This window comes from Balaenoptera acutorostrata, chromosome 15 (genome assembly GCF_949987535.1).
Source record: "Balaenoptera acutorostrata chromosome 15, mBalAcu1.1, whole genome shotgun sequence".
NCBI classification, from domain to species: domain Eukaryota; kingdom Metazoa; phylum Chordata; class Mammalia; order Artiodactyla; family Balaenopteridae; genus Balaenoptera; species Balaenoptera acutorostrata.
The window spans coordinates 39,663,836-39,684,246 of record NC_080078.1 but is presented as its reverse complement, the minus strand read 5'-3'; the positions used below and the strand labels follow the sequence as shown (position 1 = coordinate 39,684,246).

Here is a 20,411-nt window from a genome sequence, read left to right as displayed (position 1 = left end):
TCGAGCAGGCTCCCTCACGTCACGAGAAGCCGAGGCCCGTGCCCGCGGGAGCTTGCCTGGAGCTTCGAGAGGGGGCTTGGACCCACCCGGACAGCGTGGGGGGGAATCAGCCTCCGCTGGGACGGCGGTGGGGGAGGCTCAGAGGTGGGGTGGGAACTCATGGAAAGGATGGGGACTCAGAAAAGGGGAGAGGGGACTTGTGGGGAAGGAGGGCTGGGGTGGAGGACAACTGTTTAGGGTCACTGTAACCCCTCCCCCATACCCACCTCCTGTGTGGCGCCCCAGGATATGGGCGACCAGCGCTGCAGGGGCTGTAAGGTCTGGGTGAGGGGTCGAGCTGCCCTAGGAGTGTGTCCCTGCACCTGTGACACTGTCCCTGACGCATGCAGGTGCTACCGGGCTGGTATGACACCGTGTGGCTGCGTAGGTGTGCTGGGCGGGGGCCCTTGAGGCCTGGGGGAATACGGCAGGCAGCTCACTTCCCCTCTGCTGCACTGATGATGCCTGGGGCACCAGTTGGGGAACAGACAGAGACCCCACCCGGGTTACCCCGAAACTGTGGGAGACTGTGGGAAGGGGCTTTACCGGGAGAGAAGATCTCAACACCTGCCCCCCAAGATTCGTGGGCAGCCTCTGGGCTCAGGGCCCAGCCTGGCCGTTTCTCTCCCTCCTCCAACAGCTTGGCCACCCACACCCCTTTTGTTGGGGCCATTTTAAAGTGGTGCAAACAGGTCTATTTCTGATTTTTAGGTGCCCTGGGCAGGGCAGGATGTCGGGCAGAGCCTCCGACATGGCCATCTGAACCCATTTCCACTGCAGGCAAAGCCGTGTCCAGGCTGAGCTGGGGCAGGGGTACTGGAGGGGGGTTCTACCCTTCCCGGGTGCCATTCTCCCTTACATGCCAGTGAAATTCTCTCACCCAGCCCCACCCACACAGGTGGGGTCAGGCTGGCCCCAGGCCTGGCTGTCCTCTCTGCATGGATGGGCTTCCAGAGAGGCTGAAGGCCCCCAGAGGCCAGAGTTGTCCCCAGCCTGGGGACAAGTGGCTTCCCTGACCACCCCAGGGAAGGGGCAGCAGGATGTGACCCTAGAAGGGCTGGGCTCCGGCTGGGGAGATCCTACCTTGGAAAGACTGTGGGCAGGTGCAGCTCCAAGGGGGCAGTCCCCACCCTAGCCCACGTGCCTCCCGCACCCACGGCCTGCTGGCCTCCTTCTCAGATGGGGAGGGGGGCTCCTTTGGGCCAGGGCAGATCTGATCCCTGGGTGTCCTCAGAAATGGGGGGCGGAGGGGTGTAAGGAAGCAGGGGGACTCTAGCTGGTGTTCTGCCTCCCCCTCCGCTTTGACCCAGCTGTCCCCAGCCTCAGGTCCAGCTCACCCCTGCCCCTGCCCTGCTGACCCCCATCTACCTGTCACAAGGTCTGTTTAGGCATCAAGACCGGAGGCCCCTTCTGTGCGCCCCTCTCAGCACTCCACCACCCTTTTCTGTTTCAGATCAGTGTCCTTTTCTCCCCAAGGACGGGGGCCTCTGAGCACAGAGCATACAAAGACCCCTCCACCCGCTGCCACACTCACACAGCCCAGTCAATAAACACTGGAATAATGGCTGTGTCTCCAGACTGCACCTCACTGTGTGTGGGGACCCCGGCCCCTGTGTGTGTGGACACTGGCCCCTCCGTGCTGATGCCTGTGAACCTCTGGGGTGCGGGGCCAGGAGGCTGTGCAGACACACACAACATCCCCCACCCCCCAAGGCTGGGCAGACTCCAGGAGTCCCCTCTGCCCAGACATAAATAAGCTCCAGCGGGGGTGGGAGTAGGGGGAGGGTGGGGGGCTGTCGGGCCCCAGGTGCGGCCTGCGCTGCCTGCAGGTAACGAGAGCCTGGGGACTTGAGGGGGGGGGGACGCACCTGCTCCACTCGCGCCCCCAGCCCCACCAGCCCCGCCCAGAGGGCTTCCCCGGAGACTCCCCAGACTCTGGGCGGCGCCGTGGGGTGGGGCAGCCCTGATGGCCAGAGCCGGGTGCAGGCGGGGCGGGATGCTGGGACCGTGACCGCGGCGGCTGTGCGGGGTCCGAGTGCGCCCGCGGCGGGGACGACCGGGTGCCGGCGCCAAGCGGGCGACACGCGCGTCTCTGCGGGGCTGCGCGGGGTCCGCGGAGCGGCTGGGGGCGCGCGGCGCGGGCGCGGCGCTGGGCGCGGGGGGCGCTCCCGGCCGGGATGAGCTCACCGCAGTCGCGCCGGGGCTGAGCGCCGAGCCGGGCGGCGGCGGGGCGGGCGGCGGCTCCTCGGCGGCTCGGCGGCGGGGCCGGGCCGCGGGCCACCATGCTGGGCCTGGACGCGTGTGAGCTGGGGGCGCAGCTGCTGGAGCTGCTCCGGCTGGCGCTGTGCGCCCGAGGTGAGCGGGCCTGGCTAGGGCCAGGGCGGCCACGTGGGCGGGGGGCTCAGCCCGGGGCGGGGCGGCTTCTCCCCCGCGGAAACTTTGGGGGCGCTCGTGGGGACCTCGCGGCGGGGGTGGGGGGCTTCGTCCAGGCCACTCATGGGGCAAGGGGTCAAGAGTGGGCGGGTCTGTGAAGCCAGGGTGGCAGGGGGACCCTCTCCCCGTGGGAGCCTGCCCCTGAGGTCCCATCTCCCTTGGGTGGGGCTGGGGCTCCTTCAGGGAGGGTGTGGATCCCGGGAAAGACTGGAGCGCAGTGGGCAGGGACTCGGAAAGACCCTGCCCCAAGGCACCATGGGAGCTTCTCCTAGGACTGTGGGAAGGGCTCAGAAAGACCCCTGTGTTAAGGCGCCAGGGGAAGGGGCCTAGCTGACTGGGTCTGGAGGCACCTGGGGAGGTGGCCTCAGAGCATAAGCTGAGGGGTTTAGAGAGAACCACCCCTACCCTTCAGGAGCATTATGGGGAGGAACTCCCAAGACTGTGGGGAGGCATGCAGGGAACGCAGTCCCTGAGCAGGGTGGTGGGGACCCTGAGAGGTGTCCGAGAGCCTTATGGGACTATGGGAAGAGGCCTAGGGCACTGGGGACCCTGGAGAGGAGCGAAAAGGCAGAGCCTCTGCTCTAGAGAAGACCTCAGTAGTCACCACTCCGTAGTGGTGGACCCTATCCCTTGGGGCTGTTCCCCATTTGGGATCTTCCTTCCCCCTACAGTCAGGGAGGGGCCTGGGATGAATGGCTGGGCCAGGAGGATGCAGCTGGAGCCTCCAGGGATCACCTGCCTCCATCTCTTGGGAGCCTTCTCCACTCCCCAGGCCCTTCCCGAAGAGTCTGGGTTTGGGCGCTGCTCTGCATCTTCTCGGCCCACCCCTCTCCCAGAGCCCTCACTGGACTCCTGTTAAGTTCCTTCCTTTGGGCAGTGGGAGGTCCAGCTGGCCAGACGGCAGGCTCCAGCAAATGCCAGGTCAGCTGGCAGCAGCTGCTCACACACCCTCCCCAACCCCCAGTCCTCCTGACTGACAAGGAGAAGGGGCAGCTGCCGCCAGATGAGGTGCTGGATGAGGCCGTGCCGGAGTACCGGGCCCCGGGGAGGAAGAGCCTCCTGGAGATCCAGCAGCTGGACCCGGACGACGAGAGCTTGGTCAAGTACAAGCGGGTGCTGCTGGGGCCTGAGCCGCCTGTCGTGGGTATGCCCACGCCCTGGGCTGGGGGGGGGAGGGTGGGTTAGGGTTAGGGCACCTGTACACTTCTGGTTTCTCTTCAGACCCAAGCCTGCCCAACGTGCAGGTGACCAGCCTGACACTGATGTCTGAGCAGGCCCCAGGGCCCATCACCATGGACCTCACAGGTAACTCCCAGGATGCCTGGTGCGACCCTGAGCCCCAGGTAGGGACCTCACAGGTAACCCCCTCCGCAAAATACAAACTGATCTTTGGGGTAGAGACCTGGGCTCGTTGCCATGGACCTCTTAGGAGCCCCCCGCCATGCCCAATCCCAAGTACTCAGACCTAGACCTCACAGGTACAGGCCCCCCATGGGGGCTCCTGGGGCAGGGTCTCAGCCATCACAGGAGTTCACACTTAGCTGCACTTTCCCTAACAGGGGAGTTGGCTGCGCTGAAAAACCAGGTGTTTGTCCTGAAGGAGGGTGTTGATTACAAAGTGAAGATTACCTTCAAGGTGAGAGAGCTGTCACGGGGAACACCAGCCAGCCACAGATCCAGCCCCCCAGGTTCCCCCTAACACCCTCTGTCCCTCAGGTCAATAAGGAGATCGTCAGTGGCCTCAAGTGTCTGCATCACACCTACCGCCAGGGCCTGCGAGGTGAGGGCCACGTGGAGGGGGCAGCCCAGGGGGAAGGCTCGGGGTGGGGGCCAGTGGGGCAGAGGGCAGCCCCTGACGCCCTCGCCCTCCCCCAGTGGACAAAGCTGTCTACATGGTGGGCAGCTATGGTCCGAGCGCCCAGGAGTACGAGTTTGTGACTCCGTTGGAGGAGGCGCCCCGGGGCGCGCTGGTGCGGGGTGCCTACGTGGTCACGTCCTTCTTCACCGATGACGACAGGACCCCCCACCTGTCCTGGGAGTGGGGCCTCCACATCTGCCAGGACTGGGAGAGCTGAGCGCCCCCTGCCCCAGGGCTGTGTTCCCACTTGCAGTCCTGGTCTCCCCCACCTCTGTCAGTCGCTGCAAGGGACCCCTGACCATTCCCCGGCCCCCTCAGTGGCCAGACCCCCCTGCCCTCTGTCCTGTCCCGGGATGCCCCCTCCCCAGGCCTGGCACTGTGCCCTGAACAGTCCTATTAAACGTTGCTCTGTCTCGGTGCCCTCGGTGTCGCCTGTCTGCCTCCCCGCCCCCAGGGTGGGGGGGCCTCCCAGCCTTATCTTCCCTGCAGCCAGGCCTGTGTGCCACGTGGCGGCAGCTGCTTGGCCCCCCACCCCCTTATCTGCCCCCGCCCCGTGGGCCCCGGCACTGCCATGGACGGCCAGCTCCTGCCGGTGCTGCTGCTGCTGCTCGGGGCCTCAGGCCTGTGGGGACGGGGGCCAGGGCCCGAGGGTGCCTTGGAGGAGCCCCCTGAGGAGGAGCCCCCGGAGGAGGAGCCCCCGGAGGAGGATGGGATCTTGGTGCTGAGCCGGCAGACCCTTGGCCTGGCCTTGCGGGAGCACCCTGCCCTGCTGGTGGAGTTCTGTGAGTGCTTGGGGCCGGTGGGGCTGGGAGACCCGCAGGGGCCACCTGGGGGGTTCTACCCCCCCATGCCAGGGCCACTCGCCCCCACCGTGCTCCTGGAGCTCCGTCAGAAGACACCCGAGGCACAGCCCTGGGGCTGAGCTGGGCCTGGGGGCCCAGCCTCACAGTGGCGAAGGGCACAGGTGCAGGGGAGACCCACTGTCATTGTCCTTCTACAAACTCTTCCGTAAAGGGCCAGCTAGCATTCAGGCTTGCACATTCTTCTGGGTTTTTACAAGCTTTTCACACGTGAGAGCCATTCTTAGCCGGCAGGCCTCAACAGGCAGGTGGCCGGGAGCCGGCCTCAGGGGGCGGCAACGGAAAATTCCTCCTAAATTCACTGTCAGGACAGTACTGGCCACTGCCTCCCCAAGCTGGGGGCCTTGAGGAGGCTGGTCTCCAGTGCTTGGGCTCCATGTGGCCAAGGCTCAGGTGGGCCCCTGATGAGGGAGGTGTGGACAGGACATGCTTGCTCCCTGCTAGACCTGACTGGCCCCAAGGTCGGCGAGCTCTGGCCGGGCGGGAGCAGGGGCTGCGGCTGGGGCCATGGAGGCCTGGGGCGCTCATGGCCCTGTCCCCCAGACGCCCCGTGGTGTGGGCACTGCAAGGCACTGGCCCCTGAGTACAGCAAGGCGGCTGCCCTGCTGGCAACAGAGTCGGCCAAAGTCAGGCTGGCCAAGGTGGACGGGCCCGCAGAGCCAGAGTTGGCCGAGGAGTTTGCGGTGACAGAGTACCCCACGCTCAAGTTCTTCCGTGACGGGAACCACACGCACCCAGAGGAGTACACTGGTGCGGGGAGTGGGCATGGGCGGGTGGGCGGGTAGCAGGGCTGGCCCAGGCTGAGGGGAATCTCTGCAGGCCCCTGGGAGGCCGAGGGCATCGCTGAGTGGCTGAGGCGGCGGGTGGGGCCCAGTGCCACGCGGCTGGAGGATGAGGAGGGCGCCCGAGCGCTGATAGATGCCCGGGACGTGGTGGTCATTGGCTTCTTCCAGGTGAGCTGGTGGCACGGGGGCCGGGCCTGGGAGCAAGGTCTGTGAGGCCAGTTGGCCTCATAGGCTCGGGCCCCTTAGGACCTGCAGGACAAGGATGTGGCTACCTTCCTGGCCCTGGCCCAGGATGCCCTGGACGTGAGCTTTGGCCTCACCAACCAGCCTCAGCTCTTTCAGAAGTTCGGCCTCACCAAGGACACCGTGGTCCTCTTCAAAAAGGTGGGTCAGGCCCAGAGTCAGGGCGGAAGTGGGGGTCGGAGTCAGGGCGATGGCTCCTGCTGACCCACCCGGCGTTGTCTAGTATGACGAGGGGCGGGCAGACTTCCCAGTGGATGAGGAGCTGGGCCTGGACCAGGGGGATCTGTCACGCTTCCTCCTCACGCACAGCATGCACCTGGTCACGGAGTTCAACAGCCAGGTGAGTGGGGCCGGAGGGCAGGTGCGGGTCGGAGCGGAGGATGGGAGGCGAGCGCAGGAGTAGCCCACGAGCGCCACTTGCCCCCGCAGACGTCCCGTAAGATCTTTGCAGCCAGGATCCTTAACCACTTGCTGCTGTTCGTCAACCAGACGCTGGCCCCCCACCGGGAGCTGCTGGCGGGCTTCCGGGAGGCAGCTCCCGGCTTCCGGGGGCAGGTACTGGCTCGGCCCAGGGTGGGGGGTGGGGTGGTGGTGGGGAGGCGGGGCGCCCACGCGGACTCCCTGCTGGCAGGTGCTGTTTGTGGTGGTGGACGTGGGCGCCAACAACGACCACGTGCTCCAGTACTTCGGCCTCAAGGCCGAGGAGGCCCCCACCCTACGCTTCATCAACACTGAGACCACCAAGAAGTACATGCCTGCGGACAGGGGGCCAGTCACCGCCACCTCGGTTGCAGCCTTCTGCCACGCAGTCCTGGGTGGGGAGGTCAAGGTCCGCTGCTGGACTGCCCAGTTGGGGGGCGGGGGTGCGAGCAGCGGCTCTTGGGAGAGACCCCCAATAAAGCACCTGGCCGGTTCTCCCAGCCTTATCACTTGAGCCAGGAGGTCCCCCCCGACTGGGACCAGCGGCCAGTCAAGACCCTCGTGGGCAAGAATTTCGAGCAGGTGGCTTTTGATGAAACCAAGAACGTGTTTATCAAGTTCTGTGAGTGCAGAGGGCAGTGGGCTGGTGGGCAGCAGGGACCCTGCTGGCTGTGCTGATGCCCCCCTGTCCTAGATGCCCCATGGTGCACCCACTGCAAAGAGATGGCCCCAGCCTGGGAGGCACTGGCTGAGAAGTACAGGGACCACGAGGACATCGTCATCGCCGAGCTGGATGCCACGGCCAACGAGCTGGAGGCCCTCCCTGTTCACGGCTTCCCCACCCTCAAGTACTTCCCCGCGGGGCCCGGTCGGAAGGTGAGGCAGGACCCATCCTTGGTCTGGGCTCAGTCTAGGCTCTTCAGACCTCGGCTGGAGATGGGGCATGGCCTCGGAGGGCTGGCCTTAGACCACGGACAGTGTGTCCCCCAGACCCGCCCGTCCTTCCTCAGGTGATTGAATACAAAGGCACCAGGGACCTGGAGACCTTCTCCAAGTTTCTGGACAGCGGTGGTGAGCTGCCTGCAGAGGAGCCCACGGAGGTGCCCGGAGCCCCCTTCCCGGTGGGTGTCTCTGTCCCAAGGCTCCAGGTCTCTGGACGAGTCCTCTGGACACATGGCTGTGACATGGGCTGGGATGGGCTGAGGGTGCAGCTTCCAGCTGAGTCTCTGTGACCCTTTCCAGGAGATGCCAGAAAACACAACGGAGCCCAAGGACGAGCTGTAGTTGCACCGCTGTCAGCGCCCACCTGGGGAGCCATGTCCCTTGGTGCCCATGGAAGCTGTGGGCTGTGAATAAAGAGCTCTGGTCCTGGACTGTGTGTGTGGTTCCTAAGCAAGGCAGGCCCCCTGGCCCTTGGTTTGGGCCCAACCTCAGCCTCCTGGGTCCTTCACATCTTGGATGGAAGATGGGTCCCTGGCTCAGGTCTGAGGCTCCACTGGGGCAGGAAGGGGGAGCATGGCATTGCTGCTGGCTTCGGGCCCACTCTCTCCCCCAAGCTCTGCTAGCGTTGCTCCATGGCCCCCCCTCCCCGCCACGGAGGCTGGCCTGACTTCCTTTGGTGGCTGGGAGACAGGGCACACATCCCAGGAGCCAGCCGAGGGGCATTCCCACCAGCCACGTTGGACAGGTGCAGTCCACAGCCAGGGAAGATTCAAAAATGGTTTTATTTCATTATTATCCAAGTACCTTTGAAAAGATAATTGTACAAGTCAGCGCATGAAAAACGGGCTTGGGGCAGCCCCTCCCCGCTGGCCCAGGCCTGAGAAATGTACATATTTACATGGGCCCTTAGGAGGGAGGGGCCCGGGACCCGCTGAGCCCACGCTTGGGCCTCGGTGCTCCGCCGCCGGGTCCACACAGTGAGGCAAGAGACAAGCTGTGTTGAAGGCACTCGGTGACATGTACAATGGACAGAGGCCCCATGGGGCCCCCTGCACCCCAGCTCTGGGACAGGCCTGACCAGGGCAGGCCATGGCGGGCGAGTCCCAGAAGGAGAAGCAGAGCCTGTGGGGTGAGCGCCAGGGGCATCCGCGGTTAGCAGCAGGGGGCCGTGGGGGAGGGTCTCAAAGCGGCCCCATGGTGGGCTCCCTGCTGGGTGGGCTCTTGAGTGTCCTGCAGAGGAGTGGGTGGAAGCCTGTGGGACCCCAGAGGGACCCCCGCCCTCCTGGACAGAGATGGACCAAAGGGGTGGCGACTGTGAGGCGGGCAGCACCCGGCCTTCCGCCAGCAGCCGCGTGTCTGCCACACTCTCGCAACCCTGCACAGGCCCTCGTGGTGCGCAGCGTGGAGGCCAGGCCCGCCGATCAGTCCACCTTCTCCACCTTGCCGATGACCTTCTCCTCGAAGACGGGCAGCACGGCCCCGTCCTCGCGCACCTCCTCGAACACCACGCCGCATTCGAACTCGTCGCTCACCTTCTTGAAGTAGTATCTGCGGGCGGGAGGGGCGGTGAGGGCGGCAGCGTCCGGCAGTTTGGCGGCCGCCCCCGACACCTCCTGCAGGGCACGTGAGCCAGTTCTGCCCGGTGCCTGAGTACCGGTGCTGGACACGTGCGGTGACCACATGCGGGGTCCCTGCCCCGGCCTCTAGGTGCTGTGGGGGAGGAGTGGGTGGGCGTGGGGTTTCTGTCCTCTCCACTGGGCTAAAGCACCTGCACTCGGCCCAGGCCCCCTCCAGTGGCCACAGCAAACCACCCAGGCAGGCCCACCATGGGCTGACCCCAGCCGAGACCCCATGGGCCCCACTCGACCTACAGAGCCCGATGAGGAGCCTGCAGGGGCTGGTCTCAGGCCGGCAGGGCAGCCCAGGGCAGACCTGCGGAGGATGGTTAGGAGGCTGAGATGAGGCCGACTCAGGTCACACCAGCATGGGGACCAACAGACCCTCCAGACCCCTTGCTCGGCCTGGAGCCCTCGGCCACCTGAGACCACCCATACCCCATCCGTCGCGGGGCTCACACCGACAGCCCGTGGCCAGACAGGTGGAGGCAAGGACTCAGCAAGGCGCGAGCACACAGCACTGTCTCCTGAGCGGACCCCACCCCTGCCTCTCACCTGTAGTTGCCTTTCTTGGTCAGCAGCTCCTTGAACTGGCCCAGGGTGACCGCACGGCCCCTCACCAGGGTCCGGTAGGGGATGGGCTCCCCACAGAAATAGTAGGCCACGACGATGCTGTCGCACGACTGGGCACTCCCACCGCCTGCCTTCCTCTGCGATTTTGTCCTGGGGGGCGGAGAAGCAGCGGTGACTGCTGGGCCCCAGGCCCCCCAGTAAACAACAGAGCAGGGCCTGCAGGGTGGGCTGCGCCACGCTCAGAAGTGCCACACATCCACAGGCCCTGATGCCCGCCCCACCCACATAGCCACGTCCAGCCCCCGGGGGGGGCTCACCCCACGTGGCGCCTCAGCCCAGGTTTCCAGTCCTGCGCCAGCCACGTGCCCTGACCCACGCGGACAGCAGCTCGTTGCCTGCCCACCAATTGTCCGACCGGCGCCTCGGCCTGCCCACCACCCACTGCGAGGCCCTGGTCTCACTGTGGCTTGAGCTGCCTGGTGGGCAGCACCCACTACCCAGACCACGTGAAGTTGGGCGAGCAGGCTTCTCAGAGCCGGAACCCACAGCGGATGCCTCCGCTAGGCTGCATGAGACAGCCAGGCCACGGGACCCGCCACAGCCCCCGCCTCGAGGCTGCGCTAAACTGTTCGTGTCCTAGTAAGGCCTACAGCCCCAAACTTCAGAAACACCTAAGGCCAGGGACTGGACGAACAGAACTGTGACGGATCCTGACATGGATCTGCCTCATGGCAGAGAGCTTGTCACAAGTCCATAGGCAGCAGCCAGCCACACTTCCAGAGAGGGCTGAGGCCAGCAGCGCCTCCTGCCCAGGCTCAGGCAGCACCCATCTCCTCTAGCGTCCGGTCCTGTGACCGCTCCAGAGCTGCGCAGGTGGAGCCTGGCGCAGCCCTTGCCCTGGCCAGCTGGGCACGTCAGTGTCACTTCAGGAAGACCACCTGAGCTCACAGCAGGCTCTACTCTCCCCGGGGACCCCCCCGCCCCGGTGCTCCAGGGCACAGAGCAGGCGGTCACCTCAGCTGTGTGGCCATCCACTGCCTGAGCCAGGCTCCCAGCGCCCACTTCCCTTCCCTCAGTCCTGCGACCTCAAGCCCAGGCTGTCCTGGGAGCCCAGCTGGGGTTCCTGTGGGGTCCATTCTCTACAGAAGGGACGCCGAGTCCCTGCTTCTCCTGGGGCCACTGGAGGAGTGACCTATGGGGAGGTCGTGAGCTCCTCAGGACACTCAGCCGGGTGCGATGATGTACTGTCTGGGGTCAGCCCGGCAAGGCTGAGGTGGGGGTCCCTTCCTTCTTCTCTGTCTTGAGCAGAAGTGCAGGGACAGGGTGGCCAGCACTGTCTACATACAGCTCTTGGCTCCCCAGCGCCCAGCCTGGCCCGCGTATGCCCAGGGAGCCGACCCGCAGGTGCCTGTGGTCCACGTGAGAACAGAGCCCGCTTGCTGTGCACAAGCGCCCGGGGCTGACGCTTCCGGTCAGCAGCGCCAGGGGAGTCAGGGCTGCAGCCCCGACCGCATCAAGCCGGGCAGGTCGCTGACCAACTAGTCCCAAGGCCTGGTGGGGACATGAGGCCAGAGTGCGGGAGGCGAGTGGACCTCCTCTCTGGCCCGTTGGTCACTTGTCACCACGTGGACGGTCAGCGGTTCCTTTGACAGAGATACACTTGCAGACCCAACTCTTCAGGTGCAGTGCCTGAGCTCCCATCGCGGGCACAGCTGCGCCACTGCAGCACCTGGCCGGAGGCGCGGTACGGCTGGGTGGTACCGGGAAGACCCGGGGGGAGCGCACGTACTCTGTCTCGGAGAGCTCCAGGTCGGACACCGCTGGCACCACGCTCAGCACGGGCGTGCACGCTGGCCTGACACAGGCGCGCCCCCGCTGGATGACCTCCTGCACATACCTAGGGAACAACGGCGTCAGTGAGCCGCGTGGGCCTGGGCAGGGCCTCCAGCAGCGGTTGGCGGTGACCACAGGAGACCAGCGGGCAGACGGAGCAGGGGCTCCCAAGACGCTCTGTCACCACAGACGAGGCTCCCACTGTGTGCAGCGGACAGGACACCAAAGCCCTCCTTGGGTTGTGGAGCAGAGCGGGAGGATCAGGGCTCCATCAGGATGAGTTGAGAGGCCAACGCTGCTTCCATCCATCCAGGTTTCCCAGACCCTCATCTGGGTAGAGCCTCAGGCACCGGGAACATGCTGGGGTCCTGTCACTTCGTGCACACTCAGAGGAGCCTTCGCCTTCCGAGAGGAGCTGCCCTGGCCTCCTCCCTGGGGTGCAGCTCTTCCTACTCAGCACTCGACACAGACCCGGGCTCTGGAGCGCGGCCACTGCTCTGTCCGAAGGGGACTCGCTGCCCGGCAGCTCCTCTCCCAGTGGGCTTCCACCCCGGGGGCGATGCTCTGCGGCTCCGACACGACTTCTACTTTCATCGGCCTGGGTGGAGGTCACCCCACAAGGAGGGCCCAGCTCTCTGGTCTGTAGCCGTTTACAAAAGGCCCACGTGCCCTAGACTGACCACCGTGGAGGTGCCAGAGCTGCCCATGTGGCTCAGCTCAGCATCACCAGCCAGACAGGACGTGCCGCTGGGCAGGGCCTGTGAGTACTCACGGGAAGAACAGACAGTGGGCAGCAAGGACGATGGGCCAGGAAGCCCCTACAGGGGGTCCTCAGGGCAGGGAGGGTGTCCACACACCCCGGCCCCCACGGTGGCCCCGCTGCTGCCCCACTGGCCTCCAGCTCACAGGCTAGCACCAAGGAGGCCGCCTGCACAGCCTGCTCCCTGGCTCTATGCTGAAGAATGAGATCACAGGGTGTGAGACAGCTAGGCGTAAACATGGTCACCTTCAGTGACCCGGGGGACACATGCGGGCTTCCAGCTATGCCCAAGACGGATGCTGGGCAGGGACTGCACCCTGACGCCAGCTTCCCCAGAGCAGCACGGACCCAAACACGGTGAGGCCAGACCCCAGACGCCCAGCTGACCGAGGGCAATGGGAGCCAGTAACATCCAAGGAAAACAGTGGCTGCAGTTTGATGACCACACTCCCCAGCTTTCCAGGCCCCTCAGAAACCCCGATCCACCTGGGAATCCTGATGGGTCAGCAGGCCCGGGAAAGTGACCTCAAAGGCCCAGCTTCAAGGGTCCAGCCTGGAGGGACGACCTGTCCCCCACAAAGGGGAGGCCTTCCTGCCCCCCTGGGGCCACCCTGGCCCTGAAGGCCAAGGAGGGCACAGTGAGGAGGGCTGTGGGGCTGGGGTCTTTCCAGAAGAGTTTACACCTGCGCACATCTCAGCACCGACATCCTGCCTGCACGTGACATCGGGGCTCCCCTCCGTGTAGCTGTGAACCACATGTTTTGGGCCCCCTTCGTGGAGGCAGCTGGGAGCCCACAGGACCGCCCCCTCCTGGCTCAGCCAGCACAGCAGCCAATGGTCATCTGACTGTGACCTCCAGCAGTCCCAAGGTGAGGGCGAGTGAGCGCATGCGCAGGGCAGTTGAGACATAGGAAGGGCTCCCCCTCCCTCCCCAAAGGGACAGTGTGATGACCACCTGCCCTCCCAGCACTTGGCCACACAGCAGGCGGCCCTGCTCTCCCGAGGTCCCGTACCTCTGCCTCGAGGGCGCCTTGCTGGCCCTCTTCTCCTCCTCCTCCAGGCGCCGGCGGGCCTCCTCCAGCTGCGTCAGAGGGTTGGGGGCCGGGTTGGGCGGCATCGTGGGGTCCTGGATGAAGAGATGCGAGGGCTGCACGGAGGTCCGGAGCTGGGCGCTGACCCAGGGGTGCACGGCCCCGGGGCGCTCGATGGACAAGGGCCGGGAGCTCTCGTGGGCCTGCTGCTTTTTTGCCCCGGACGACCTGTGGGGCCAGAGAACAAGGTGAGCAGCGCCCACGCCCCCCACGGACCCCTGCACCTCGAACGTACAGTCCTTCCTGGAAACTTGTGTATTGAAATATAAATCACGTCCTATGTGAGTACTCTTTTTTCTGCTTCCCCACGAAAACTTCTTTTAAAGAAAAGTTTTCAGTGTTATTGAAAAGTATTTTGATATTAAAATAAGTGCTCTTTGTGAAAAACCTGAAACAGTCAGGAAATTCAAAGAAAAAATAAACGTAATTCAGCAACAGCCACTCTCGGTATATTCAGTGTATTTCCTTCTCCATTAAAAACACTTGACACAGGGACTTCCCTGGTGGCGCAGTGGTTAGGAATCCACCTGCCAATGCAGGGTACATGGGTTCGAGCCTTGGTCCAGGAAGATCCCACATGCCGTGGAGCAACTAAGCCCACGCGCCACAACTACTGAAGCCCGCGTGTCCTAGAGCCCGTGCTCCACAACAAGAGAAGCCTATGGCAACGAGAAGCCCGCGCACCGTAACAAAGAGTAGCCCCCGCTCGCCGCAACTAGAGAAAGCCTCTGCGCAGCAACGAAGCACCAATGCAGCCCAATATAAATAAGTTAAAAAGAAAAACAAAAATACTTGACGTAATTAGCATAATTCTGAACATGTGATCTTTCCTGATTTCCCCCGCCACGTGACATCATGCTCCCTGTCATCAAACACTGAGAACGTGCTTTACATCTGTGTGACCTACTGTCACTCAACCACTGAATGGAATATGAGTGAAAACATCTGCCTCTCTCAGCTAGGCTGGAGGCCTCAGAAAGGGGGGCTTAGCCCCAGGAGCAAAAAGGAGGGAATCCCAAGAAGGGGGCCCTGCGGGGAGTGGGTTGACCCAGTGCCCTTGTGATGCCAGAACTGCCCAGGGAATGTACCCCAGAGGGAAGTGGACTCCTCCTAAAAAGTCCCACAAGGCCGGCCACAGGGAGACCTCACCCCGTCCCCCTACCCCTCACTCCCTGCCCCCACCTCCCCCCCATCCTCCCCTCTACAGGCCTCACCTCCCCTGGGCCCACAGATCCCAAGAAGCGCCTGGTGGAGACGCTGCAGCATCAGCATTTGATAGAACCCGCAGCCCAGCCAGAGGGCAGGAGCCTTCCAAACCCAGGAGGCTGTTTCTAGACTCTTACTCTTTACCCACAGAAACTCTCCAACCCTCCATTTGGGGTTGGGGGAGCGGCCAAGGACAGAGCCAGTCCCTGTGAAAATCGCAAAAGAGAGAAATCCAGAGAAGCCAAAAATCCACCCCCACCAGAACAAGAGAGGGGCTCCCAGAGAGGCCCCCCCCACCAGGTCAGGCTCTGTGACTGCAAAGGGTCTGCACGCTGACAGGGGGCTTGTTCCAAGGTTACGTGGACACAAGACACAGGGACCCCGTGTCGCCAATGACCTGCCTCACCTGCCTCACACACACCACTTGGCCCTTCCCAGGAACGCCCAGGAACGGCGAGGGCCAGGGAAGTCCGCCCATGGGCCAACCCCACCAGCCCCAGGCGCCCCGCCCAGCCCTGTCCCCACCACGAAGGGGATAGGGGTGACACTGAGACCGACACAGAGCTCAGAGGGACGCAGACCAGATGAGAACTGCCCCCGGCAGCCGGAGGACAAGCAGGTCAGGCCCATAAGGTTCCTCGCGCAGGCCCTGTCTTAGCTCCTTCTCACAGGAGAGCAGCCACGTGGCAGCAGGCACCCCCACCCAGGTGGGGCGGGGGGCGGGGGCGCTGCAGTGACTTCAGACTGACCCCACCAGTGGGCACTCCTGCCCAGGACATTGAAGTTCATTGACGACCCCCACCCCATCACAGGGTCCACACAGGCAGGCGTTGACCTCATGCTGCCATGGACTGGACCTAATTCCAAGGAATTCCTGCTTCTGTGGCATGTGGCTTGCACTAAGACCAGCTGCTCGGGATGCTGGCAGAGGGGCGCTAGAGGCTGGCGGGGTGGCTCTGGACGCCCGTGTCCACACCTGCACAGGGCCCACGCCCACACACGGCCCACGCCCGCACACGGCTTCTCACCCGTGGCCAGCCTTCCGGTGCCTGCTGATCTCCTTCTCGCCCTCAATGATCCACTGCATGATTTTCTGGTTCTTCTCTGCGTCCTCAGAGGGGCCTGGCGCCTCCACGCTGGTGCTCTTCCCCGACTCGGCCTTCTTGGAGTTTCTTTTGGAGGTCATGCTTGCCTTCCCGCTGCAAGAGCAAGACCCGGGTCACCTGCTACTTCAGCTGGCCCGATGCTGGACAGCTGGCCCAGACCCGCATGGCTATGGGAGGGTGGCCTGGAAGGGCCCCTCCCTGAACGTGGGGCCTCTGCCCTGGCTCTGCGGGCATGAGTGGGGTTGTTTCGGCGGACTCTATGGTGGGAAGGAAAGGAAGGAAGGCGTCCGGGCAGCATGGGCCGGGAGGGTTGGAGCCAAGGTGGCGGCATCCAGGGCCTGGCCACCCTTCCTCACCCAGACACTGCCCTCCGAAACGGGCGCATCTGACCCGACCATGCTTCGAGGCCAGAGCTCCAGCGGCCAGTGCACCCAGGTGCCTGCTGTCTCTGTGGCTGACCCTGATTTAATGACTTTTAAAGGGGAATCCTGGCTTGAAGGCTGAACAGAGGCCACAGGAGATACGGCCTCTCGCCTTGACCCCTTTCTCCTGGAGACACACACAGCCTCACTGACACAGATGCAGAAAGAGGGAACCGCCGCAAACACTCACCTGTAGGCCAGGCTGTCACTGGTGGTGGGGGCGGCGCCCATGCTCTCCACGTGGCTTCGGGGCTTGGCCGCGTGGCCGTGCAGCTCTGGGCCCCATGCGAAGCTGCTCTGGACCCGGCGGGAGGCCTCGGCCTCAGCTGGCTCCTTGGGCCTAGCTGAGCCATGGTGGCCATGGTGGTGGCCGTGTCTGTGGAGGTGCAGGCCAACTGTGTCCAGCTTCGCGCCCGACTTGGGCACGTGCTTTCCATGCCCAGGCACTGTACCCCCTAGCACCCCCATCTTGGGCATGTGCGCACTGTCCGGGGAGCGGTGGCCGGGCCCCGGCGACTGGCAGCCCGGTGTCCTCATGACTCGCTGCACGTGCTCATCCAGGATGCTCTCAGGGTTCTCCTCGTGTGCGTCCCGCAGCCCCACACAGCTCATGTCCGCATAGCGCGGTGGGAAGTGGTGCCAGGCCGGGGCCGAAGGCAGCTTGTGACTGGCCCCTGGGGGGCCAGAGGACACATCACCATCCTCACCTTCTTCCTCCTGTGGGGACAAGGCCATACGTTACCTCTCGGCACTGGCAGCACTGCGGAAACCTCACGCTTGGGGAGACAAATCACAAGCAAGCAAAGGCCAGGAGCCCCGAGCCCGGGATGAGGCCGGGCAGGTGAGGTGCTGTGGGGGCCGCCCGACCCAGAGCGGCCCCCAGAGCCCCTCCTGTCCCTGCTGAGTCCGAGCAAGCGCGGCTGGGCCCTGGGCAGGCTGCGCGGCAAGAGGGTGCAGATGGATGGAGGCTGGGTTCACCACCCGAGTGTGGCGGGTGTGCGGCGAGGAGGGGCACAATGCCAGTGCTGCGGAGACCACCGGGAATCCTGGCACTAGTTCCACTTTCTTTTATGCTTATCAATAAAAATTTTGGGTTTTTTTCAGTTGAGTTTTCCTATTTCTCAATCTTACTGCCGTATTTTCCATCATATTTTCAAAGGGAATGTTGCCCTTGTACAGAAGAGCTCTTGGTTTTCGCTTATCTTGCTATTGGTGTCTTAATAAATTCTGACATTAAACTAATAGAATTTCCTTTGACTCTCTGAGAATTACCATAACCACATCTATAAACATAAATATTTGATCACTTTAATTCCGAAAGACACTAGTCACATTTATTTTCTTGTCTTATTGACTTGTCTAAACCAGAATGCTGAGTATGTCTGGTCATAACTGAGAAAACGGGCGACTAAGCCACCCTGCACTTTAACACAAAAAACCTCTGGGAGTTCACCACCGCAAAAGTACCTAAATGTCATTCGGGCATGCCGTCAGCTGTGGGCACTGCCACTCAGGATGGAAAATGGCACTGAAGAGGACAGACAGGGAGAGAGGGATGGATGGAGGGGGAACACACACCCTTATGGGCACAGATGGGAGCCGCCCTGGCAGAGCCTCAGACCCCTGGGCTCCTGCGCCCCATCCTGTGTCCCCATCTCGACCCCTGTGCTTTGCAGGGATGAGGGGCTGGGAGACTCCTCGCCAAGTCTTCCCCAGGGCACTGCAGTGTTGACACTATTCACCTAGGGCAGCAGAGAGCAAGAGGGAACCTCCGAATTCCTGGGGATCTGACATCTAGTTTTTCTTAATAGCTCTGCATGTGCAGAAATTCAATTTTAGAGTTCTATAATATTGATATTATAGATTTACGTAACCATTCGGCTGCTAGTATTCGTTTTCTTTTGTTTTTACTTTCCAAGTTTTACAATGAAAATAAGTTATTAAAAAATCTGTAGTGGGACTTCTCTGGAGGTCCAGTGGTTAGGACTTGGCGCTTTCACTGCAGGATCCTGGGTTCGATCCCTGGTTGGGGAACTAAGATCCCACAAGCTGTGCAGCACAGCCAAAAATAAAAATACTGTACTTACTCCTCTTAAATAAGGACTCTCTCACTTATAGCATGATTCATATAGCTTACAAAGTCACACTGAGTAAGAGACTCAAGACCGCACTGCCAGCTGCTGGGCAGGGTGCCACACCCCTGGGGACTGAGGGATGCCTGTGGGAGCAGACCAATCGGAGCAGCCGTGCGCCTGAGAACGTGATCCTGAGACCGGGCACCCATGGCCAACGGCCACTGCAAGTGGCAGCCTGCCTGAGCTTGAGGCCCTGTGCCCGCCGACCAGTTCCTGAACTGACACTAGACATTCGTTTGGACACTTTCTGTTAAGTCAGAGAACACCGTTCGGTCCAGCCCCTCCCCTGAGAGCTCATGGGCTCCAGGCACAGCCACCAAGCGTCTGCCAGGGACGCCACAAAGAGAAAGAGTCTCAGACTCAGATGTCAGAAAAGCACACTCAATACCTAGAGCTGTAGCTGCCTGTAGGATGTCTCACCCAGAACGCTGACCTGCCAGGACCACAAGCACACGCAGCCCCTGAGCCAAGACTGAAAACTTAACAGAACGATTACGAAAGCTCAAGTCCACATGAAAAGGTGGTGAATTCTCACTTTCTTAAACTTCTTTCATGGAATGTTACACACCTCATGTCCTAAGCACGTTGGTTTTAAGAGTTGTTAACAACGACGTGCTCGGGGCTGCCTCACAGAGAGGTAGTGCCGTGGAAATGCTGCTGGCCAAGGAAGACGCGGCCTCGTCACACGTGTGACCCGGGGCCAAGCTCCTGCCGAAGCACCTGCACTCCACGGGAACTCTGATCTGTGTTTGTTTGTTTTTTAACATCTTTATTGGAGTATAATTGCTTTACAATGGTGTGTTAGTTTCTGCTCTATAACAAAGTGAATCAGCTATACATATACATATATCCCCATATCTCCTCCCTCTTGCATCTCCCTCCCACCCTCCCTATCCCACCCCTCTAGGTGGACACAAAGCACCGAGCTGATCTCCCTGTGCTATGCGGCTGCTTCCCACTAGCTATCTATTTTACGTTTGGTAGTGTATATATGTCCATGCCACTCTCTTTGTCACAGCTTACCCTTCCCCCTCCCCGTGTTTGTTTTTTCAGAGTGGGGTCGCAGGAGGCGGAAACCATGCCCCTAACTGTCCCTTCAGCTCCTCCACAGCCCCCCACCCCAGCCCTGCTGGCCACTCCCTCCCAAGCAGTGAGACCAAGTCACGGGAGCTGGCAGGGTGGGTGCCTGTCGGGTGACCTCGGGCAGACTGCTGAGCCACGAGGGCCGCGCGACGACAGCTGGTCAGCTCAGGGGAAGCCCTCAGGCTGCACCTTCTCTGCTGTGAGGGCCGTGCCGTTGCCATGCGGGCGGAAGAGAAGAGCATGGGCCGAGCAGGCTCCCTGAGGCTCCTCGCGGCGCAACCCCGCCCGCCAGCGTCTCACTCTCAGGGCTGCCTTCTGGTGCTGTGAGGGGTCCCAGGTTCTGACACGCTATGGGAAACCTGCCTGCTGTCTCCCCGCGGGGGAAGATGGGAGAGCCAGGCCCCATTTCAGGGCTGGGCATCACTGGGAGCTCTGGAGCCGGGTGCAGGCGGCAGGAGAGGGGACCACCAGGTGTGACCACGTGCCAGGCCCCATGTCCACCCTGATGGCAGTGCCTCCAGACTGTTGTACACACGGCCCACTCGGGGAATGTGGAACTGAAACAGCAGGGCCCTCCCAAGGGTTCTGATGGGGTCCAGCGAGGGCTCAGGTTCTGTATATTAAATAGGAAGATCGGGTAGAGAAACAACTCCTTCAGAAAACGTCACATTTCTGAGTTTCAGGTATTGGGCAAAATATCGAGAAGAGAATAGATTTCTGCTCTAAGAGAAAAAGCAAAGACCCGTGTGACACAGCACTGAGGCCCACGGAGTCCAGGGGGGACTGGGCACAGGGAGGGCATGTGAGGGGCACGCCTATCACCAGCACCTCTGCACGGAGGCCCTGAATGTGTGGAAACAAGTCTAGTAGAATGGCACGCCCAGGGCAACAAAAGCAAGGTATCTCTGGCAGTTGTGGGCAGAAAGGTATTAAAGCAAATAAATTACAAATATTATGAAACTTCTTAGCCTCCAAAGTTCCATCAAACAAGGCTGCAGGTCAGAAA

General features: G+C 62.5%; 3 protein-coding genes across 6 annotated transcripts in view; 2 read left to right on the top strand and 1 right to left on the bottom strand.

Annotated features, from left to right (window-relative positions):
* Window positions 1-2,016: 2,016 nt before the first annotated feature.
* Window positions 2,017-4,738, top strand: ARHGDIG (Rho GDP dissociation inhibitor gamma). Its single transcript, XM_057530172.1, has 6 exons — window positions 2,017-2,394; window positions 3,437-3,616; window positions 3,694-3,777; window positions 4,032-4,108; window positions 4,189-4,252; window positions 4,348-4,738. Exons 1-6 carry the CDS (start codon window positions 2,322-2,324, stop codon window positions 4,545-4,547), a joined length of 678 nt encoding a protein of 225 aa, XP_057386155.1. The 5' UTR covers window positions 2,017-2,321; the 3' UTR covers window positions 4,548-4,738.
* A 48-nt stretch (window positions 4,739-4,786) lies between these two features.
* PDIA2 (protein disulfide isomerase family A member 2) lies at window positions 4,787-8,011 on the top strand. Of its 3 annotated transcripts, none has more exons than XM_007181809.2 (11): window positions 4,787-5,112; window positions 5,734-5,940; window positions 6,010-6,143; window positions 6,222-6,359; window positions 6,442-6,558; window positions 6,708-6,773; window positions 6,850-7,047; window positions 7,140-7,260; window positions 7,333-7,514; window positions 7,649-7,759; window positions 7,881-8,011. In XM_007181809.2, exons 1-11 carry the CDS (start codon window positions 4,902-4,904, stop codon window positions 7,920-7,922), a joined length of 1,527 nt encoding a protein of 508 aa, XP_007181871.2. In that variant the 5' UTR covers window positions 4,787-4,901; the 3' UTR covers window positions 7,923-8,011. The 3 variants fall into 3 exon arrangements, with proteins under 3 accessions (XP_007181871.2, XP_007181870.2, XP_007181872.2); XM_007181808.2 differs by having other exon boundaries at window positions 6,648-6,773; XM_007181810.2 differs by lacking the exon at window positions 5,734-5,940 and having other exon boundaries at window positions 6,648-6,773.
* Window positions 8,012-8,343: 332 nt separating this feature from the next.
* Window positions 8,344-20,411, bottom strand: part of AXIN1 (axin 1) — a 59,494-nt gene continuing 47,426 nt past the window's right edge. The window contains exons 6-11 of one of the 2 annotated variants that reach the window (XM_057530169.1): window positions 16,378-16,904; window positions 15,688-15,858; window positions 13,376-13,621; window positions 11,559-11,666; window positions 9,752-9,919; window positions 8,344-9,128 (exon numbers count right to left, since the gene is read on the bottom strand). In XM_057530169.1, coding sequence (XP_057386152.1) covers window positions 9,002-9,128; window positions 9,752-9,919; window positions 11,559-11,666; window positions 13,376-13,621; window positions 15,688-15,858; window positions 16,378-16,904 — 1,347 coding nt within the window. In that variant the 3' untranslated portion in view covers window positions 8,344-9,001. The remainder of the gene's footprint in view (window positions 9,129-9,751; window positions 9,920-11,558; window positions 11,667-13,375; window positions 13,622-15,687; window positions 15,859-16,377; window positions 16,905-20,411) is intronic. The other variant, XM_057530170.1, reaches the window with a different exon arrangement.